Source organism: Motacilla alba, chromosome 17 (assembly GCF_015832195.1).
Source record: "Motacilla alba alba isolate MOTALB_02 chromosome 17, Motacilla_alba_V1.0_pri, whole genome shotgun sequence".
In the NCBI taxonomy this organism is placed as follows: Eukaryota; Metazoa; Chordata; class Aves; order Passeriformes; family Motacillidae; genus Motacilla; species Motacilla alba.
The window spans coordinates 6387646-6410813 of record NC_052032.1 but is presented as its reverse complement, the minus strand read 5'-3'; the positions used below and the strand labels follow the sequence as shown (position 1 = coordinate 6410813).

The 23168-nt window shown below is 52.6% G+C and overlaps 1 protein-coding gene across 5 annotated transcripts in view; it reads right to left on the bottom strand.

Moving 5' to 3' along the window:
- FUBP3 (far upstream element binding protein 3) overlaps nucleotides 1-11272 on the bottom strand; it is a 39393-nt gene extending 28121 nt beyond the window's left edge. For all 5 annotated transcript variants that reach the window (XM_038156313.1, XM_038156317.1, XM_038156314.1 and 2 more), the window contains exons 1-2: nucleotides 11116-11272; nucleotides 3867-3972 (exon numbers count right to left, since the gene is read on the bottom strand). In XM_038156313.1, coding sequence (XP_038012241.1) covers nucleotides 3867-3972; nucleotides 11116-11208 — 199 coding nt within the window. In that variant the 5' untranslated portion in view covers nucleotides 11209-11272. The remainder of the gene's footprint in view (nucleotides 1-3866; nucleotides 3973-11115) is intronic.
- Between the last annotated feature and the right edge of the window lie 11896 nt (nucleotides 11273-23168).

Sequence of the window (23168 nt, the reverse complement as noted above, 5' to 3'; positions counted from 1 at the left end):
TTTAAAAAGTGTCATCTGTAAAATTACAATTTTGAAGAACAGTGGCATTCTGTGCATTAAATGAAAGACATCTGGATTTTGCCCTGGTCCTACTGCTGCTGCAGGTGTGTCAGAGCATCAGTACTGACTTTCATCAGCAGTAAGACAGGGATAGAATTCCCTTCTGCCCGTCACTATTTTCACTGAAAACAAATTGGAGGGGAAGAATAAAGTACTCTGTACAGCAGGATCATGTCATGTTTGAGCCCTTGGTTCTACTACAATCAAATTTTATTTACACCAGAACAGGTCATCTTCAGATCTGGATGTAGCACAGGAGCTTTGGGAGGAGAGAGGAGTGGAGAGAGGGGGATGTGAGGCTTCTCCAAGGTCTCTCACCTTTGTTTTCCCAGAGTCAAAGGGTGCCCCAGCCTTCAGCTGTAATGCTGCTGCTTAATCCTAGGGATCTCACAGGACACTCTTTAAAGCAGCCCAAAGCAGGGCAAACAAAGGGTGATGTTCTGTCCATCAGTCTCTTTGCAGCACACTAGATCCCTGCTTCCTTTGAACAAAAGAGGCTGCTTCTTTAAGGGTTATTTAGCATTAAACAAACTTATTAATGTGCGCTGACAATTAGAGGAATCTTTTAATTAGAACAGAGGCCAGGGGCAGCAGTTGGCCCTCAACAGGTGGGCTGGGGTCTGTCCTCAGCAGCAGCCACAGGCAAGGTGCCACCAGGTCTCTCTGCAGCTCACACTCACCTGTCCCAGTGCTGCCCTGCACTGAGAAACATTAACCCCTGGAAGTGGCCACAGAAATGCCAGCTGTGACTTCCCAGGAGCAGTACAAATAAACCTGATCTCTTCCCTGCACTACAGCTGTTCGCAGGATTACTTTCAAGTTGTTTCCAGAAAGGGGAAAAAAAAAGAAGCCAGGGAAAAGAGAAATAATCAGTCTCAAGCTCCATCTAACACCAGTGAGCCAGGTTACCAGAGCTGATCCTGCTGCTCCTCAGTTCAGATGAGGGTTATGTTAAGGGAAGTGCAAAAAAGCACTCCCACATCCTGGTTTCTGACACTACGATAAATCTGTTTTTCCTGGAAATGCTTGAAAAGCAGCTGAATTTGTTTTGATCAATGCATGACACCTGTCTCAAGACCACTTCCTCAGCTGGCATCAGGCAGCCACAACAGCAGCTGTTTACAAAAATAGACAGGAAGAATCAGATTGTCCTGAAAGACAGACGGTGCTCCTGTCACCTTAAACACTTCCTCTGCAGACAATTTTTTCAGCAGTATTAGGAACAGAGATAATTTCCCAGGAGCTGCATGGGGATAAGGAAGCAGTGAGACCTGCACCCAGCTGTGAGCATGCAGGGACATTTCCCAGCAGATTTGTTTCTAACCCATCCAGAGCAGTAGAATGTATCCAAATCCACTATAAAAGGCACTATAACATTTCTAAAGCACGTGTAACAACATAATCACTTCTTGACAACATCTCCAAACTGTGCCTCACAGACAAGCAGAAAACGGAGAGAAGTGTGGGCATGAAATTCCAACACCCCTTGTTTGCAGCTAACAAAGAACTAAAAAATCATCCAAATAGGAAGCTCTTTCCTAATTTGTCCTATTAAAAGCAACTTCCATCTTCCAGATGTTTAAAGCTAAATCTGCTTCACAGACATTTAATTACATGGCAGCAAGAGCAGGTAGCCCAAGACTAAGATATGGATCACACCACAAAGAGATACAGAGCAAGAAGCACACACAACTTCAGGAGTTGCTTTGCCAGGCTGCAGGTAAAGAACAGCACAGGAGGATCCCACATGTAGGGGGGAACTCATCACACATCTGCATGTCAGTACAGGACTTACTAATGCCATTAGAAATAAAACCCAACATGAGCCAAGCTGAAAGACCCTATCCCTACCCTGACAATTCCTGCTCCTTCATCAAATTCCAGCCCTTTAAAATATTACATCTGTCATTTCTCTTCTCCTCAAAGACCAGATTTTTGGGAGGGGAGTTGGACAAGGTTATATACAGATGTGTATGAACAACCCAAGGGCAAACATAGCATTGGAGCTACTTTAAAAACAATTACAGACAAGATCCAGTGCTGAGGACAGGGTGAGCAGAACAACTGCTGATGCAGGAGTCAGGAATTGCCACTGTGGGAGGCTCTCCCAGGAACACCACCCACTCCATGGAGTTATCTACACAGCACAAGAAAGTGGCAGCAATGCACTTCTCTAGCCCAGACTGCTACTGTATTGCCAGGGTTTGTGTCAACACAAACAAGGCTCACCAAGTTCTAGGGCTCACCAGTACAAGTTTAAGCACAAAGTCCAACCTGTCACTAAAGCACTACGACCAGCTCACGTGGTACGAGCTGCTAAAACCCATTTTGTCAGGAGGTCAGAGCTCCACTTCAGTCTGATGAATCAATGAATAACACAGGCAGGGCAAATGTTGTGAATGACTGGTTCCCAGGCTATTTTTACTCCTTTTCACACACAGCCACATCCCTAAGCTCAGAGCTGTTCAGCATTCCCCAACGCTGCCCAGCACCTTCCCCTGCAGAACCAGCAATGCCAGACCTCTGGCTTCTCAACAAAAGGATGCTCCAGTCCAAGATACAAAGTGTGGGGGCTCACCCAGATAAATCCATTCTCTCCAGAAACCAAACCAAAGGAGCAGCAGCAACCTGTTGCTCAAATAGAGCCAAGAGCAGAGAACAGAAGTGGGTGGTGGCATGTGTTCAGAAAACAGTAATGTTAGCAAGCCAGAGGCTCCACATGAAAGAAGCTTCTCCCCATGCACCAGCATGTTTTTTCAGACTGAGGAGCAGACGTGCAGCTATTTTCAGCCTTTGTATCAGACAGAAAAAAATTCTTCTCAAAATGAAGTGCTAGGCAGCAGCTTGGCTTATCTCCTCAGTACTTCTGAACATGTTCATGGGGGAGAGAATCACCCTGCAGGGCTACGAGTGTCAGGAAAAACACCAGAGGAAACAGCAAAAAGGAACACATAACCACGCTTTTTATTTCTTCACAAGAAAAGGTGAGCTCTTTGCATCTACACAGCAACAGATAATACAGTTTAAACACTTGTAACAATGCGTATCATTAGATTTATAAAACCTAAAAAACTCTTGTTCTATTTTTTTTTTGTTAGAAGTCTTGTTCTAATAAAGATAAGAAACTAGTGGCTTATTTTAAAATTGTAACAATTCACACAATATTGACTTATGACAGTTACCAGTTATGGTCCATGCAATAAACTATCCTTTGGCTATGGCCAATTTTAAATTCTTCAGAGATTTCAGAATTCTCAAATAATAATGGAGAAAGCTAAGCTAATACAGGAGGTTTCCTCCCAACTTGCATCACCTTACATAAATACCTTTTCTCCTTAAAATTGAAGTAAAAAGCAACCAGAACTTGACAGCAACTCAGCTCCTGGGCTGTGCTGGAAACAAATGGAAAGGAACACTTGTAATAGTGTCCCTACACACTACCTGCTCTCAGAAAAGAAAGGCCATCAGGGAAGAACATGTACTGTGTACACCTGGTGCTCTATATCTGGGCTCCAGAACAGGCCCAATAAGCAAATCCCTCAACTCAACTACCACAGACCAAGATTTAAATGACACAGTTTGTTTGCTGATTCCCAAAGGTCATGAACTAACAAAGAATTGCTTCACATTAATACTAGTGCCTAAGAACACTGTGCAATCTAGGTGAGAGTAAACAGCACAGGGTGTCTTGTATAAAATGTCTGTACACAGAAAGCTGCATTTTCCATCCTTAAAACAGACAACTGCCTCCAGAGATGAATTTCAGGAGCTGCATCCACCAGACTGACTAATCACAGCCAGCTTACCTCCATCATCCAGGGGCCGTTTCTGCACTCCATAACCGTAGACTGATGGATCCACGAGTGTTGTAGAATTATTCAAGTGAGGGATATCTCCAATTTTAGCAGCAATCTATAAAAAGGGGATAAAATCATTATCAGTCACCACAACTAAACACTGTTTCTCCCAACAGAGCTTTGACCCCAGGCCAATTTTCTCTCAGGTAGTTACTATGCAGGTGGATTTGTAACAAGGTGCTTCATTTGTAAAGCAAACAATTTTCTGCTTGCTTTTAATATTTGCTTAATTAAGATCATATTCACCCAGTTCCTCTTCCTGATCATGAGTAGCCCTGGAACATTATATTCAGGATTATTTGCTCAATGGATAGCTGACAAGCTAAATCTTGCTAAGGGGAGGGTTCAAACTAACCCACCAGCTTTGTCCTGGAGAAGCTGCCACCTCCAGAGCTGTGGGGGAGGACATGTGCTTCCTCCTGCATCCATGCAGATCCAGACACACAGAAATGCACACTCACACATCCGTGGGGGAGCAGAGGGAGAGAGTGGAAACACACAGCACAAGGACAGCTTTGGGAACTCCCTGTCAAAGAGGCTGGATCACTCTTGTTTACTGTGTGAGGAATAAGCCAGTGGGCAAACTATCAGTCCGGAATGAGTTTGCATTTCCTGCAGTGGTCAGTACAGCACAAACACAACTAATGCTGCCTGTGCCTCTGCTTCCAATCCTTGCAGAGGGGAAACTGCCATTCCCTGCTGAGCCAGGATACAAGGAGTTTATTCACAGGAAAGAGGAGACAGGCAGGTTTCACAGTAAGGGGACTAAGGTAAGCAAATAAACTGAGACACACACCTAAACATGACTTAATGCAAGTGACAAGTTCAGCTCGTCTCCAGTGGCATTTGGGGGACAGCTGCACAGGTGGGTGCTGACAACACAAGCTCTTCCAGCTGCACTCTGAGCTGGGTGGAAACCCACCCCAGAAACACCCAGGTGCATTCCCTGGGTGCTGCACCCCAGTTAGACCCTCCCAGGACAGACAAACTGCAGTCCCATAGCTCCCTTTGCCTACATGAAGTATTTTGCTGTAATAAGCAAGCACAGAACAAAGCAGTTACAGAACAAATATAAAGTACACTGTATGATACAGCACTTGCTGCCTCTTCAAGCAAAAATAAAATCATTTAATCAAACCTTTACCAAGAGACTGATCTCACTCCATTATAACTGGATTTCACCACGGAATAAGGAACAGGAGCAGATGAAAGAGCATTTTACACAGAGATGTTTTAAATTACCAATATATCTAAAGATTTCTAAAATTTGCATTTCACTGCAACAGAAAGACATCTACAGCAGCTCTGGTTGTTGACTATCTTCTGCTGCAGTGGAACAAACGACTGCTCAAGATGCAGAACCACAGGGCACTGGAAAAAAAGCTATTTGAAATAATCTTGAAAGATTGAGGGTGCTGCTTTTAGAAAGAGAACAGGAAACATTCTCTTCAACACCTTCCATGAAAAGGGCCCCAAGTTTGGACCATTTTCTCCTTATAGTCCATTCTGTCTTGTCTCCTTTTGGAAGGTCAGAAACTTTGCTGTGTCAGAAATGTCAGAGCTAGAGAATAAAATCCTCCTCTGGGACCAGCTGAAATCCTGAAGCTTTCATGACAAGCATTTTTGCACACCAACATCTCCAGTCAGTCCCCAGAAAGCTGGTTCTGAAAGCATTAGCACACCTTGTCCTCTCCAGGAGGGAGGGCCAGGTGACACTTGACTCTTTTGTTAAATCTTGTACTGCATCCATGGATTCAGCCCTTTGCCCTTTCCCCTCTTGTTTGGGATGAAGAGAATTTTAATGAAATACAAAGAGCAGAAATGTTTCCTGACTACTTCAACCCTGAAATATAAATGTGAAAATATATTTCACAGCACTCTATTAACAGCTTTCATACAGCAACTTACACATAGACCAAGAGGAACAGGGTCAGGTATAACACAGCCTGATTTGGGACATTTCATCTCAACACCCTATTCAAGAACTCTCTTTCTGTCAGTGGTTATTTACCATGACTTACAAGTTACGGATGATCCTTTAGAGGTGAAATCACTCAGCACACACTCCAGGAAGAGAAAAAACCCATCTATGGATAGCAGAAGCTGGCTCAGGGAAGGGAGGCAGCCTGAAGTACAAAGGTGTTCAGGACCAGCCTGCTGGCACCAAGGCTGTCTGCTCCCACCTCAGGGGAGCTCTGGGAACCCCTGCTCACACTGAGCACACAATGACCACCCTGGCACAGAATCCTCCAAGTAAAGAGCAAAGCAAGAGTGTTAAAGCATTTTTTACATTATCAGCTTTTAGGATATTTTCCTTCCCCCCCCCCTTTATTTAAACTTGTACCCTTATCTCTAAAGCCTCCCAGCTGCCACTGGATTACAGGCAGACAACGGTGCCACCTCACCACAGCAGGAAAATACACCCTACAAAAGGAAGAGCTGAGCTTTCAAAGTACATGTAGCAGCTAAAATACATTTTAACATCTCACGTTCAACTTAAAATGGCAAGCTCAGTTTTTATGACAAGTTCAGCAGAGGAGTAAGCACAAAAATTAGGACATGGCAAAAGCAAGCAGACCTAGCCCTTATCTGCCTCAATGACCTTGAGTAATGTACTGCTGTTAGCCACTGCTTTTGTCCTGCTCTATGTCAGCCTCAGGTTTTTTTCTCTTCTCCCCCTTAAACCCAATGCATCCATTTTATCAAGCTCTGAAATACACTGGGGAAAAAGCATCCCTGTTTCTGCACCTCAATTCCTCAAAATGAAGCTCTCCAACGAAGGCTTTAAAGGAACACAAGCCCCAGCTGCAAATTGCAAGATAAAGCCAAGAAAAACAAATTAATCCACGAATTTGTGTGAGATACAAGTTCTCCTATACCTTGCACTTCTGTTCTCCTATAGATTTAACAGCCAGAAAAATGACAATACAAAACACAGAGTAATACAAAACCACTTCTAAACATGAAGCTTCTCTGCTAGGCACACTCAAACACCACTGTCTGCAGAATTCAGCTTTCAAGAGAACGGGCCCAGCTTCTAGGAAAAACCTCTCCATGGTGCCCTGCAAAGAACAGCAACAGATAAAATCACCAATTCTAGGTATTACCAGGATAAAAAAAACCAAAAAGGCACTGTCATCTGACCCTTCAGACTATTCTGGTGCTTGTGCTGCTCCTCCCTTCCACTCAGCAGAACCCTTGAGCTGGGGTGACAGACATTTCTCCAGAGCTCTGCAGAAGGCAGTAAAACCATCCACAACCATTTAAGCTTCATGTCACAGGTGGTTTTCCTAAACACCAGAGTAACTGGCAAAGCCTGAATCTACTGGAGGATGACCTGAAGGAGGACTCTGCAAGGGGGTAGAGAAAAGTTTGTTCAAGACCCCTCCATCAGCACAGAAATTAAAGTTAGAGCCTGATACAAAGAGGGGTTTCAAACTCAGCCTGTTGACTCTCAGTCTCAGGATATTCTCCATTTTTGAGGCAGCCAGGATGGCACATCACAGGCTCACCAAGCCTCAGCCTCTCCTCTCCAGAACTCCCAGCAAGACACTGTTTGGGCAATAAGAACAAAACTTAAGGGCAGTCTGAGAGAAATTCATTTTAGCCAAAAGTACAAGCAGATCTGCTTATTTTCTGACCCCACTAATCAAAAGGGGAGCAAACATCCTCTCTTTCTCCCCACACCAAAATGCCACAGAAAAGCCAGCCTGCCTGGGAGCAGCTGTACAGATCTGTCCCCACCTAAGAGCCACCAATCCACCTGAGACACAGGACAGAGCAATTCAAAGTCCCAGCACTGCCTTGAAAAAGTAATTCTTGATAAATCCCAAATATTTCAGAGTCCACAAAAAATCCAGGCAAGTCCAGCACAAATGCTGAAAGCAATGCAAGGTAATTTCTTTCAAATATATTCCAGGCTTCTATTTTATATTCCCATAATCATCTCACATCCCAGAGGCTCTGAGGAATGCAGCTACTTTCCTTTACTCAGGGAAGTCTTCCTTGTCCTGAAGTTATGTCCTTGTTTAGCTATTCAGAACCAAGCACTGTATTCCACAGCCTGATGGTAATGTTGTGGCTCTCATGAGAACTGAATTCAGTAAATTTGATTACTGTGACACATGTGACACAAAACCTTGAAAGATTCAAACATCAAGCCAGGGATGACCAACCCATAAAGTAAGAACCATGGCTGAAATTCTTTCCTCTGCTCCCTCATTCCCTTAGAGCAAAAGGAACACTCCAAAAAGGCCAAAACCAGACCAAAAGCTGTAGCAGATCAGTACAGCTCAGAGAAATACAGCACCAAACACCCTTGGTGAAAGCTCTGCCATCACCTCCAGAGAAATATTAGCTGCCTTTCCATTTCCCCCTGATTCTCAGCCAGGAAGTTCCATCACAAATGGCTTGGGTGCTGAGGCAAACATCCATCACCTGAGCAATGAAGAGAGTCTTCAGGGACATTTGGCAACGAGTCCCTAGTGACAACCTAGTTCTGTGCAAGAGAAGCCCACCTGCTCTCTTACCCAGCCTCCACAGAACTCCATTAAATCAAGTATTTTCACAGGGGAAGGAAACATTTTAGCCCTCCAACAGTTCTTTTCATCCCACAAACACTAATAAAAAAAAAATCATATTCAATGGGCAGCAAACAACTCACTGCACAAAAATGTAGGACACTGCTCTCCCACAAACACGCGCAGAGCCCACATTTCCCAACACACTTGTTCCAGGCTGAGAGACAGCCAGAAGGTTGCTGCTGGAACCTTCCAGTTTTAGGCTCATGGAAACCCAGCACGTACAGAATAACTGCAGCAAATACAATGAACTTTAAAACAACAAAATCCAGTAAGTGACCACAGCCAGGGCACAGAATTATTTATCATTTATTATTCCATCTCCCTGATGCAGGGGTTGGGGTGTCACAGACTCCCCCTACAAACATGATGACAGCAGCGGGGCAGCTGCAGCTCAGATCCATTTGCAGTTTGTGCTGTTTGAGCCCAGGATGCTCTGAGGCATCACCCTTGATCCTGTCACTGATCACCACACAGAAGGGTTTGGGGTGGAAGGGACCTCAAAGCTCATCCGGTTCCACCTCAGGGTCACCTTCCACTGTCCCAGGTGGCTCCAAGCCCTGTCCAACCTGGCCTTGGACACTTCCAGGGATCCAGGGGCAGCCACAGCTGCTCTAGGCACCACGGCCTCACCAAGTCTACAGGGAAGAATTTTTTCCTCATATCTGACCTAAACATCCCTCCTGCAGTTTGAGCCCATTCTCCCTTGTCCTGTCACTACAGTTCCTGATGGAAAGTCCAGTCCCTCTCCAGCTTCCCTGCAGCCCTTTCAGATCCCAGAAGCTGCTGTGGTGTCCCCATTCCACCTTCTCTTCTCCAGGTTGAACAGCCCCAGCTCTCTCAGTCTGGCTGCCCAGGGCAGGTGCTCCAGACCCCTGACCAACTCCAAGGCCTCTTCTGCACTTGAAGCACTCACAAAATGCTTTCAACCACCTGCACTCCAACAGCAAAGGATTATTTTATTTTACATAAATGGGTTATTCAACTGCTAACAGTGGCAGCATTATCAGATATTTAAACAAGATGTTTTTTTGCAATGAGTAAAGATATCAGCAAGATAGAATCAGGTCAAGACAAACCCTGCAGCACCTCTCAATTGAACTGCATCAAGCACAAACCCTGCTGGGTGCTCAGACATCACATTTCAAGGACAGGGCACTTTCCCAGGGGCTGAAAGAAGCCAGGCCTGGCTCACCCTGCAGCAGCTCACACCCCAGCAGCCTGTGCTGAGAGGCAAACCCATGGCCCCAGAGCAGCTCCTGCGTCCTGGGAGGGGCAGGGTGTGGGTCTACAGCACCAGGAGCCCCTGAGCAGGTCACTGCAGGCTGCACACAGCAGGGACTGGCTGCCACTGGTTCCCAGGTGAGCTGAGTAAGGGGACAGCACCTCAGTTCCATTACAGACAGCAACTGAGAGGTCTTAGGGTCCAGCTTAGTTCCCTCAGAAGTTTGTCTGTGAAATGACAAAGTCTGGGCAACAGGAGGGGATTTCTCCCAGCTGGCCTGTAAAACTGGAGAGAACAAAGTCAGGGTCTTTGGGCGCTGGTGCTGGCACCCAGCTGTGTCACAGCTCCCTAACGTGCAGTCACTAAGCACAAGTGCAACCTGCTCAGAGACGAAACAAGCCCCTGAGGCAGAGCTGCAACACGAGAACAAGAGCCGCAGCATGCGTGCCGCGAGCAGCAGCTCCTCGTTCTGCAGCCACTCTGCACAAACCAAGGAGCTCACAAACACCTGGCATACCTGGACTGGGGGCAAGGGTGTTGATTCCTGCAGGGCTGGGCGCTTTCACTGAAACTTCCCATTTTAGCACTGTGTAAGCTCATGGATTCCTCTGGGAAGCGCCTCACTGCCCCCTCCCTCTCTCCCTGGGGGGAATGCCAAGCTCCTGCTCTGCCACGGTCTGTATTCACAGAATCGACCAGCTTGGAAAAGATCTCTGAGGCCACGGAGCCCGACCTGTGGCTGATCACCACCTTGGCAATCAGAGGATGGCACCGAGTGCCACATCCAGTGTTCCCTTAAACACCTCCAGGGATGGCAGGGATGGCTTAAACACCTCCACTCCCTGGCAGCCCACTCTGATGTCTCATTACATTTCTGTGAAGGAATTCCACGCAATGTCCAACCTAAACTTCCCCTGGCATCGTTTAAGACTGAGTGCTCTTGTCCTGTCGCTGGCTGCCTGGGGGATGACTCTGACCCCCAGCTGGGGACAGCTCCTTTCAGCGAGCTGCGAACTGCGACAAAGCCCCCCCGAGCCTCCTCTTCTCCAGGCTGAGTGCCCCCAGCCCCCTGAGCCGCTCCTCACGGACACGCAGCCCAGACCCTTCCCCACTCCGCTGCCGCTCTCTGGCCGCTCCGCGGCTCAGCCCACGCACAAGGCCGGTGTGAAACCCGACCGGCACCGGCTCAGCCCCGGACAGAGGCTGCCGCCCTGCCACCTGCCACGGCCGCGGCTGTCAGAGCCCCGCCGCCCCCTCAGGGCACGGCGCCGGGGCTCCGCTCTCTCGGCTCAGGGGCAGCGGGGCCGCGGCCGTGCCCCGCCTCCGCTCCGCGGCCTAGCGGCGCCCCGCGGCCTCCTCCCGCCCGCCCCCGGCCCGCCGGCCGGCGCCTCACCTGCCGGGCCCGGTGCAGAGCGTCCACGAAACCCTCGGGCTTGATCCCCACGGGCGCCGCGCTCTGGCTCTGCCCCTGCGCCAGCTCCGCCATGGCCCGCGCCCGCCCCGCCGCTCCGCCCGGGCCCGCGCCCGGAAAGGGAAGGAGCCCCCCGCTTCCGCCGGAAGTGCCCCGCGGGGGCGGGGCCGGGGGGCTCGCGCCGCGGGGCGGGGCCGCTCGCGCGCCATGGGGTGGGGATGGGGGAGGGGCGGGGCTACAACAGGCCACGCCCCCCAGGGACCCCGCGCCCTCCCCCGGGACGGGACAGGGGACACGGAGGGGACACGGGGGGACACGGGGAGACACGGCCAGGACCCTGCTCTGCTCCCGACAGGCCCTCCCCGCCTGTGACATCCCGCTCCTGACCGTGCCATGCCATCCACACCTGTGACATCCCGCTCCTGACCGTGCCATGCCATCCACACCTGTGACATCCCGCTCCGGACCGTGCCATCCCATCCCCACCTGTGACATCCCGCTCCTGACCGTGCCATGCCATCCACACCTGTGACATCCCGCTCCTGACCGTGCCATCCCATCTACACCTGTGACATCCCATCCCTCCCTGCACTCCGTGCCCTGCCAGTCCCGTCCCATCCCATCCCATCCCATCCCATCCCATCCCATCCCATCCCATCCCATCCCATCCCATCCCATCCCATCCCATCCCATCCCATCCCATCCCATCCCATCCCATCCCATCCCATCCCATCCCATCCCTGCCTGTTCCGTCCCCTCCCTGCCCTTGCCATTCCACCCCTGCCCGTGGCCATCCTCTACCTGCTCATGCAATCCTCTCTGTGCCCGTGCCATCCCATCCCTGCCTATGCCATCCCATGCCAGGCTGTTCCACCAGATCCCTCACTGAACCCCACCCTGGAGCACAGCTCCCACGGCGCCCATTCCCTGCCGGGTTTGGTCCATGTGTTTGAACACCACGCCCCTGACTCACATGGTCACGGCCGGACACTGCCATGGTGTTGGTGGCACTTTGCACAAAGGTCCTGGGCATGCAGTGCTCTGGGGAGCTCTGCCAAGAGCTGGAGCTCTGGAGGTGCCCCCAGGTGTGCTCCAGCCCCCAGTGACATTGCTCCTGCCACAGCGGAGCAGCAGGAGGCTCTGGGATGATGCAAGGACCAGTTAGCCAAGGATTCATGCAAAGAGCATGCAAAGCTTGTTCCTTGAAGGGCCCTGCACAGCCCTTCCTGCTGCTTGTCATGAGTGTCATTTTGGGTGATAGCTCCCAAAAGCAGCCTGCAGCCAGCTCCTGGCCCGGCTGGGTTTGCACACAGCCTGGAGAAGCCCAAGGTTCGCTGACCCACAGCGTGTTTCCCAAAGCCCCGAGTAAGAAATTCAACACCTGAGGGATGTCTCACGGAGCTCTGTGCTCCTCCTTGGCTGGGTCTTGCTCTTTCCAGTTCTGTGCATCCCATTTGTGCCTGCAGGAGCAGGCAGGACTTGCTGAACTGATGGAATGCTCTGGTGGGAAGGGAACACCCTCTTCACCGGGTGCAGAGTCTGCTCTGGTCACCTCCCCACACCTCTGGGCTGCTGGTCCCCAGCCTTTCCTCCTCTCAGAAGCTGCGCTCATTTTCTTAAGCAAAAAGTAAATTTGTTTTAGGAAAAGGGACACAGCCCACAGGGGAAGGATTTTAACCACAGAATGGTTTGGGTTGGGGGGATTTTAAAGCTCTGCTGGTTCCACCCCTGTGCCCTGGGCAGGGACACCTCCCGTTAGACCAGGCTGTTGAGAGCTCCATCCAGCCTGGCCTGGAGCACCTCGTCACCTAAGATGATCACCACAGCCATCCCATCATCTTCTGAACGTGATGGAGGCAACATCTCCAGCCCTGCCTGGAGCTTTGCTTCCTCCTCTCTTGGAAACACCCAAAAAATTTGGGTTCAGGGAATTTCCCCCTCCTAACTCTGGCTGGGAAGACCCAACGTGCTCAGCACCAGCTGCCCCTTTCCCCAGGCATGTCCTTGGTGGGGAATCACCCCAACAGCCCCACTTGGCTCTCAGGGGTGCCCTGTTCTGGGCAGGATCCACCCCGTGACCCTCCAGCTAATGCCAATCTCGAAGTGGCCGCAAAGGTGACCAAACCTGCAGCATAAAGCCACCAGCACTGGGACGCAGGCAGGGAGAAGCTGGAGCCTCCCCTACCACACCCAGAGTGGTGCTCAGGGCTGTGAGAGCTGAATTTTGGGAGCCTCAAGCCCTGGTAAGAGGTGAAAAATCCTCCTTGGCACTGGGCAGGAACGGCTGAAGGGACCAGGCTGCTGGGAGGATGACAGCCAGCCTCAGCACTGGAGCTGGCAAGAAGAAGACATCAGGCAGTGATTGAAAAGAGGGAAATTACAGGCCTTAAACACTTCCAGAAACAAATTTCTGATGTAAATCTTCCTTTGGAGGAATAAAAAAAAAAAAAAAAAAAAGAAGCAAGGGAGTGATTCTACGCCTCCATCCCCCGGCTCCCCCCTCTCGAGGCACACACACACCTTTGCACACACACACACGCTGAAATTAGTTGTGACAGCTGAAATTCTCCCCTCATCGGATGCTGTTTGACAGGGTACTTAAAAAAAGGAGGAGGGAAGGAAAAGGAAAAAAAAAAAAAAAGGGAGAAGAAGAAGAAAAGGGAAAGTGGTTTGGTGTCGCACGGGGGAGGCAGAAGGGGGGGATGTGGTGGGGGGTTTCAAGTGATACAAGACGCATAATTCAGGCTTCTTGGATTGCAAAAGCTCCTCTTACCTAAAGGGCCTGCTGCCTTTATTTTTATCCAAATGGCTCAATTACTGCAAAGCCCCACAGAGAAAATTATGGATGTTTGCCTCTATTTTTCTCCCCTTGTCTTGACAACTGTAGATATTTTGTTTTCCTTCTTTCCATCTCTTTTTTTCTCTCTTTTTTTTTTTTCCCCTCCCTTGTGGTGGTGGTTGTAGGGGGTAGAAGGTGGCTGGGAATGAGGATGGGGAGATGTGGGGGGTCCGGGGTGAGGGGTGGGGTGCTGGCATGTGGTGGCCCTGCCACCATCACACACCTTGGTCCTCTCTCCATCTCACCTGTGTCACCTCGCACCTTTGGCTCCTCACATCCCCTTCCTCCCCAGAGCCCCCACTCTTCTCCCTTCCTCCAGCCCTCTCTCCATCTCTTCTCCCCCACCTCCCTCCTCTCCTTCCCCCTACTCTCCTCCCCACCACCCCCTCCCTGCGCCTCTCAAAGCCACCATAATAGCAGCTTGTTTGGCACTTCACTTGGTCTCAATGAGAAAATTCCCCTCTCTCCCTCTCTTTGCCTTCGTTATTTCCAAACCCTGCAATAGCTCCTTTGCTCAGGGCTGCGGGAAGTGCCCATTTTTCAACATTTTTCTTTGGCTTATGTTTGTCATCCTCTGAATTACCGCACCGGGGAGTCCAGTCAGCCCGACACCGGGCCCTGCTATTCACACCTCTCCTGCTCCTTGAGATCATGTAGGGAGAAATTAGTTATTTATTTCGAGCACCACTGCAATGCACTTCCCCACACGAGTGTTTGTTTTGATCCCCTGCTGGAAAAGGAGGCTCCACAGGGAGCGACGGCGCCGCGGCAGCGCCGGGTCCGGCTGGAGATGCGGTGAGGCCAGGGCAGGGTGTGGGAAGATCCAGGGATTCCCAGGAAAGCTGTGAGCCCAGAGACCCAAGTATGGTCCCCCACCATGCTGAGCTGCCTTTCTGCAGGTGCTGAGAGTTTCCAGGTGATTTTGTCCCATCAGGAATTGTGTCTGTGGTTTTATCCCTGGGTCCCCTGGCACCAGGGGTTCATCCCACCCCAAGGTGGCTACGACTGCAGCAGGCAGTGTGACCCAGGAGCCTCTGCCAAAGGCTGAAAGACCGGACAGATTGTGTGGCTGGGAGAAGAAACTCTGTTCTGATACAGCCCTTGCCACGGGTTGTGGTCCCCAGCCCTGGTCACCACCCGTTGTTCTGCCCACCCTGTCCCAGTTTGCAGAGCAGGGCATCACGCCAGCCTTTTGTGCAAGGGCAGCACAGACTGGGAAACACCCTCCAGCTCAGAGATAGCCCCAGACGACGGGAGAAGGGAAGGACCCTGCCATCCTTGGAGACCGTGATCCACCTCCTCTCCTCCCTGTGCCAGGTCAGGAGCCAGTGAGCTCCCATTGCAGACCAGGCTGGCACGGCTGTGGCTCCACAGGGAGGATGCTGCCAATGCTCCTGAGCCCTTCTCCCTGTGGAGATGCCATGGCCAGGCACAGGCAGCCTGGCACTGGCACTGGCACTGGCACCAGCAGGCTGCAGGGAAGGGGCCCAGTGGCTGCAGCTTTAAAGAAAGAAGAGGAGCAGCGGGAGGATGAAAATGCAAAATTGGCCCAGTGGGTAGACCTGCTATTTACGTGCAGTTGAGAAAGGAACAGGAGGAATTACAGGAGAAATGATAGTGTCCTGACAGCTGCCATTTCCCACCACCAGCCTCCCTTAATGGAGTCCTAATGTAGTGGTGGGCTCTTCGCTGACAGCCCAGCCCGAGACAGGGCTCGTCTTTGTGCTGGTGACAGATGGGACAGTCCGGCAGCAAACCTGTAATCCTCTGATTCCTGCCGCCGCTGGCTCCGCTTAACCCCTTCCTCCCCCAGCACCCGCGCTCAGCCAGGTGTGCGGCGGGTGTGGGGCCCGACCACGGGGTCCCCCATGGCAAAGGAAGGGAATGGGAATGGGAACGGGAATGGGAAAGAATGGGAATGGGAATGGGAAAGAATGGGAACGGGAACGGGAACGGGAAAGAATGGGAATGGGAATTGAAATGTTAATGGGAACGGGAATGGGAATGAATGGAAATGGGAATAGGAACAGGAATGGGAACGGGAATGGGAATGATAATGGGAATGGGAACGAGAACGGGAATGGGAATGAATGGGAATGGGAATGAATGGGAATGGGAATAGGAACAAGAATGGAAACGAGAATGGGAATAGGAACAAGAATGGGAGCGAGAATGAGAATGGGAATGGAAACAAGAACGGGAATTGGAATGAATGGGAATAGGAACAAGAACGGGAATGGGAACGGGACTGGGAATGAATGGGAATGGGAACAAGAACAGTAATGGGAACAGGAACGGGAATGGGAACAGGAACGGGAATGGGAGGCAGCTGCCTGCATCTCCCGCCTCATCCCTTGGCTGCCGCTGGGGCAGCAGCTCAGCCTGGTCACGGAGCCAGAGCAGGTGGCAGCACGAGTCCCCGTGGGTCGCTCGGACTCTGCCCTGTGACAATGAACTGCACAGGTGAGCACAGGCAGGTGAGCACGGGCAGGTGTGCTCCGTGCCCACAGGGAGGGCTCTGGGCTGCCTGCCCAGCACAGCACCCACAGGCAGCCTTCCCACTACCTGGCACTGCTTGTGAACCTCCTTGCCTGCCTCAAATCAGCCCCAAACCCGGGTGTGATTGGGTGGCTGTAAGATAAAAGGTGTGACAGCTCCCCCGCCCCCAGAGCAGGCGGCAGTGAACGCACGCTGCTCCTGTCCTGCTCCCCGGGATGCCGGGGGTGGCAGCAGGAGAAGCTGTCCAAGTTTTTCTGCAGGAAAATAAATGCAGCTACTGCACATCCTTGTCTCTCTCTGGGGGGGAAGGCTGGGTCCCCTGGTTGCAGAGGGGGAGATTAACCACCCTCTGATCTCTCTCCCATACCTCAAAGGGCCCAAAGGATTCCTCGGGAGGGATTTTTGGATGCTTCTCCGTTAGGCAAAGGTCCAAGCCTCTCTACCTCCCTTCCAGCGTTGAAGCATCTCTCACTTGCACCCTCTGTGCCCTCCATCAGGCACTGGATCTCCCTCCCCTCCAGTGAAACCCACTGGCACCCTCTAAGCTGCAACAAAGCTCTCTCCCATCAGCATGGGGCAGCCAGCTCTTCCTGCCTTCAGCCCAGAGCCATCAGCCCAGAGTGACAGACACGGAGCTCAAAGTCACCGGTCTGGCAGGGTGGCACCCATGTCATTCCTCCAGAGCTCCCATTCCACAGCAGCTGCCTGCTGCCTTCCTGCCTGCTTTCCTTCCCAGGAAGGAATTAGCAGGTAGGACAGAGTCCCGGGAGCTCTGCTGCATCCATCTGCTCATCCATCCCACTGCCGAGCGAGGGCTGAGCAGAGCCCCACTCCTGGCTCTGTGACCATCCCCTCCAGGCTGTGGGGAATAGAAACATCCCAATCCCATATCCCTGCCCCACCACACCCTGCGGAGCAGCTGGGACCCCCAGGGCCAATCCTGGTGCATGCTGAGGGCTCCCACCACCCTGGGGCTGTTGGTCCCTGGCAGCATTAGACCCTCCTTGGCAGGAAAGCGCAATGCGGCGCGCGGGTCCTCGGCACGATTAGCCAACAAGTGGCTGTTTTGTGAGGGATTGTTGCTGATGTGTTTTAAGTGGCTTTCTGAGTGGAAAATGTGAGGCGCTGGAGAGGCCTGCAGACAAAGAGGGGGATGCATTAGGTTTTATTGGTCTGCTTCGCACACATCTGACATCACTCCACGGAGCAAGTTCTGCCTGGCTTTAGGGAAAATGAAAAATAAAGCAAGAAAAAGCGGCCGAGGGTACAGGGGCGGGGGAGTGCCGGTGATTCAAGCAGGCAAGTGGGGGCTTAATAGCAGGAGACACTGGAGCAAACTGTGTCAACCAGATGGGACCCGGGTTCCGCGGGAGGAGAGGGGAATTAGCCAACCCGCGCTTTGTTCCCGCAGAAAGCACGGCCCTCTCCCCCCAGGAGCTGCCTACATGTGATATAATACAGCCCCTTTCAGCCGCTAAGCTGGCCAAGGACAAAAGTCACCAATAAATAGCGAGAGGGCGAGGCTGAAAGCAAAAGGCAGAGTTGCCAAGAGCTCCCTGCTTTTCTCCCTGGGCTGCCCGAGCTGCTGGGCATCTGCCCTGGCTGCTGGCACAGGGACCGTGGGCATGGAGGTGCTGGGGGTGATTCTGTGGGACAGGAAGGGTTCTGGAGGTATGGTGCCTTCAGCAGGGATGGTGTTGGAACGTTGCCCGTGTGTTCTTTGCCTTCGTTCCCCGAGCCAAGCCATAAAAGGAAGAGCCCTCATGCCTTGGGCATCCCTCCGTGTGCAGCAAGAAGGGCTGGAGGCTGCTGTCCCAGCCAGGTCTCCCACTGCTTGGATTTATTAATTGATGATCATCCTTTACTGTCACCTCCAGGCTTCTATAAAAACAGAACAGTTCCAAAACCCCTCATCCAGGCCTAAACACCACGAGCAAGAAGCAGATCCTCCAAGGCAGCCCCACCCCTGCTGAGCAGTGGGGCTTGAAGACTGAAGCCATCCCAGCTCCTCTGGCTTTGGAGGCAAAGATATCCCAGCCCCTGTGCCCCAGGGCAGAGCGTGAGACCCACAAACTGGAAGGAGGAGACCCCAAACACCTCTGGTCTGAGCTCCACCCCTGATTTAGGGTCTTCCTCCCTTCCCAATCCCCAGAAATGACCCAGCCCAGCTAAGCATCAAACCAGCCATGGGGCTGTGCAAACAAGCAGGATCCCCTCATCCCTTCCTTTCCCTGGAGGGATCTTCCTTGCCCTTGCAGAAATATTGATCCAGATGAACCAGGGAGACACATTAGGTGCCCCGGGGAGGGTCAGGAGATCAGCGACTCAGCTGGGCCCCTGCTGCCCACAGGGTCCAGCCATGCAGGACCAGGATGGGCAAGGGGAGAACTGAAGGCCTTGGGAAGCTCCTTATGCCATGGAAGGGGCCAGGGCCAAAGTGCTTTAGCCAAAGGGAGGTAAAACAAATCGATGAGGGGCCGCTGTGACACGCTGACCCTGGCGCTGAGCGCGGCTTTAACGCGTGACAGTGAAGCTGGGCGGGGGGCGCAGAGGCAGATGGCTGGAGGGGGGAGGGAGAGGGGGCACTTACTGGTGGGACAAGGGAAGGGCAGGAGCTCCCAAACTGAGCAAAATCCCCAGGGAAGGAAGAGGAGGTTGGGAGAGGGGAGCTTGGACGCTGACACGGGGATGGTGAGGCCTCTGCCATGAGCAGGGTGCTGCTCAGAGCCGAGGATCACTCCAGGGGTCCCTTCCAGCTGCTGCGCCTGCCCAGTCCAGACCAGAGGGCTGTGGAGTGCTTGAGCTGAGACACCTCGAGGCTTGCTCCAAACCCATTTCCAGATGAGGAGAAGCATCCTGCTGAATGGAGGTCTCCATTTCCAGCCCTCATCTCCTCACTCCCACCCCCCCCGCCAAAGCCAGAGCAGAGGGCAGAAAGGCACCAACGGCTGCAGATCCTGTTACCTGCGGCCAACAAAACCTACCTGTCCCTTCCCAGCCACTCCCCCTGCCCCCTCCCCGGGGGGGACAGAGCAGAAGGAGCCCCTGGCCCTCCCCGAGCATGGCCAGGTCGTTGCCTGCCACGATCGAGTGACCAGATGGACGGTGGGCTCAGAGCGCAGCCTCCTCTGTGGCTCCCTTGTCCCTCCCCGAGCCGGCTGAGCTTTGACGCTCTGTCCCCCCGGGGCAGCCTTTGTCAGGGCCGTGCAGAAGGGCCCCTGTGTCCCTCTGATCCGGCCCCACAGCAGCGTGTCCCTGGCTGGAGCATAAAGCTGGCTTTCAGGGAGCCGGCATTGGGAAACTCCCGGGGAAGGAGCGAGGGAGCTTCTTGTTAAACGTGAGACAAAGCCACCTTGTTAAGGGCTTTACAAAGGCCACCATCTCCCCCTTGCCTGGGAAGCTCAGGACTGGTGACTCCCAACCTCACGGGGGGATGGCTTTCCCTTGGAAGGATGGGAACGCTTCACAGCCGTGCTGTGCTGCAGCCCTGTGACCCGTGTGGAGCCCAGGGCACCTCCTGCGCTCCCATGAGCCACTGGAAGCCACATCTCCAAAGGAAAATGAAAACCAACGTGAGGAATCCTGTGGTTTTCCCAAGAGTGCACCGTTGCTACCAGTGTCCCTGCTGAGGGGACATCATCCAGGGCTAGGGAGCACCATCTGCACAGAATGATGGGATGCTGGGTAGCACCAGAGGATTTTTCTGTCCCTCCTTTGGGAGAGGTGGTCCGGGGTCCCCTCCTACACACCCCACAGATGGGAGATGGAGCCCCAGAAAGGGATGAGATATGGACACAGTCCCACAGGGCACAACCACACAAGACCTCCCTGCGACCCTCCTGCAAAACATCATGCTTTTTTCCCTGTATGGACCCAGCAATATATTTCTTTGCCCGACAAAATTAAGTTTAAGCAAAAACCCAGCAGCCCCACAGCTGCTTTATCTCTCCAGGAATTTTCTCTTAAAATCCATCTACCCTCACTGTCTTTTGCAGGAAAAATCCCTGCCCCAACAAGGTTAGCACAACCTTTGGCATGACTTTTGTGGACTCTGATGGTCACTCAGCCTCTGAGGGGCCCCCACCAAGCCCTTGGGCTCCCCATTTTACAGCAGGGCTGTGTCTGAGCCCCCGGGCTGTGCTGCATGCACCTGGGCATTGTTCTGAGCTGTTCTTGGCAATTCATGCTAAATCCACACACATATTAACCCTCACACCTGGTAATTACCTCTGCCTCCAGAGAAACGGGAAAATGGATTATGCCATTGGTATCCAGCAGGATGTGGTAGCCAGGGATGGCTGGTCAGCTTCAAAAAACAGAACCCCCTGGGCCCAGGGCCCAGGGGTGTGATGCACAAGGGGAAGGGAAGACCTGGCTCTGCAGCAATCCTGAGGGATGGGCAAAACAGGACAAGTTCCAGGTGGGGAGTCCCACCAAGCAGCAAGTGTGATGCCAAAACAGCCAAATTAACAGCAAGAAACTGCCACCCTTGCTCTTCCCTGCCTCCCTCCCACGCGTGCAGGTGGCACTTTGGGGGTCCACACCTCTTCTGGCATCATCCCCACATCCTTCTCCTCTTTTCCCTGGGGAAATGCCACCTCTGGAGAACACATCACCTTCTCTTCTTTGACCCAGCATATGTGAGCAGCTGTGTGGTGACACTGGGGGTGCCAGTTCTTCACAGGGAAGCCCCAGCCACAGCTCTGTGCCCCGTGGAGCCAGGCTGCAGGCAGCTCTCCCTCCCCAGGACAGCAGTAAATTGGAGTGCTACAGCTTTAAAGAAGTGTGTCTGCTCCTTGGCAGGGCTGGTGGCAGCGGGGAGAGCCAGAGGACACCTGCAGAGATCCTGTACAGCTGGGGAAGATTAGCCTTTTCCACTAGACAAGAGCCATTACCATGTTCCAATATACCATCACTTCCGCTAGGAGAGCCTGCAGATGAGATATCGATTGCAGTGACCCCGGCCAAGCCCTGCACCAGAGCCTGGGAGGGTGGCAGAGCAGCCCCATGGCAGAAGCCGGGGTGCAAAGAGGGGCTGCGCTTTCCCAAAGGTGACAGGGGGCTGCCTCAGAGCTGGAGCGATGGGTGATGCTGTGGGGGATGCACAGAAGAGCTTCAAAGGCCAGCAGTGACCCAGGTCCCTTCCCAGGGTCACTCTGGGCTCTTTCCAGTGCAGCTCTGCCCTGGGAATGGGGAGCCCTCAGCCCGTGTACACTGCCCTCAGAGCCAGGTGGGTGCTGCAAAACAAGCTTGCCACCTTAAAGGTCGAAATATTCCCCCCAAAAACGTCCCTGCTGGGGAGTTCCAGGTGGTTCAGGAGATGCTCACAGAGTGCTCCTCACCCACTGCTTTTCCCTCCTGGTGGTGCCAGCCCCTGACAGACTTCCCTGAGACACAGAAGGGTGGAAGGACACTGAGAAACCACCAGATCTTGGGAACTGGAAGGGCTGATGGCAATTAAGGCAGCAAGGTAATTAAATGTGGTGTCTGTCTCACAGCTTCCTATCACTGCAGCCCCAACATGAAGTGCAGGCACTTTGGTGGGTGCTCTCTGTGCATTGAAACCATGATTTCTGAGAGATTTCCCCCTTCTCTAAGACTCACACTGGGTTTGACTTGGCTTTTTGAATACCCTGAGCTCTGCCTCACCAGCACAATCCACTTGCAGCCCAGTTGGAAGCAGCAGCTGGAAGCTGACACGTGATACTCCTCCAAGGCTGAGGTGTCGTGTCCATCACTGCCTCTGAGAGCATCCCTGTGGCTTCCCAAGGAGCTGGAGCTGCCATGGTGGAGCATCCTCTGCCCTGAGCCAAAAACCTCACAGGACGTTCCAGTGGGCACAGGATCCCCTTGGATCTGGGCTCTGGTGTGAGTGCTGGAGGATACTCCAGGACTGGGAGTGAAATGGCTTTTTCCAGGTGATGATTTAAGCACCCAGCTGGCCCAATGAGCCCCCACTGAGCTTTTCCAGCATTTCTCAAGCTTTGGGGCACAAGAATCTTCTGCCAAGACCTTGTTTTTTGTTGTTTTGTTTTGGGTTTTCCCCCCAAATAAAAGACATCAGCTCCCCATTCCACCAAGTTGTTTCACACTCCATTTTTCCAATGGGATGCTCTACCATAGTCAAGGATGGGCATGGGAGGGAACTCTCACAGCTTCCAGGGCTACTCATTGTCCCATGGGCCAGCGCAGCATCCATCCTTGAAAGGGAAGCAGCTCTGTTCCCATGGTTTTGTGGATGATTCCTCAGGAGAAGGCTCCTGATGAAGTTCCAAATCCTTCCCCCCACCTGAGAATGGGCTGCTGTGGGATGAAAAGGGCAGGCTCCACACTGGGCACCCAGCACAACCTGCTGGCCACCAGCCCCAAAGGGGCTCGTGCAGGACCCCACGTGCCGCTGCACTTGCAGCACGGACTTGCTGCTGAAAGCAGTGGGATGAAGGGACTGGGGTGGCCCTGCAGAGCATCCCCGCCTCCCCATAGCCCACAGGGGTTGGACAGGCTCCACCAGCCCAGAAAACCATTTCTCTCCCCTCTCCTGACAGCCCTCTGCTGCTTTCTCCTCCCAAGATGGTCGCTGCCAGTAATAGCAGGGAAATTCACATCCAAGCTGGGAACATAACATGTTATTTTCCCAGCTGTGATGTCAGAGCTTGTCACACTTGCTGGCTTGGCAGCAGAGTGGGCAGGGCACGCC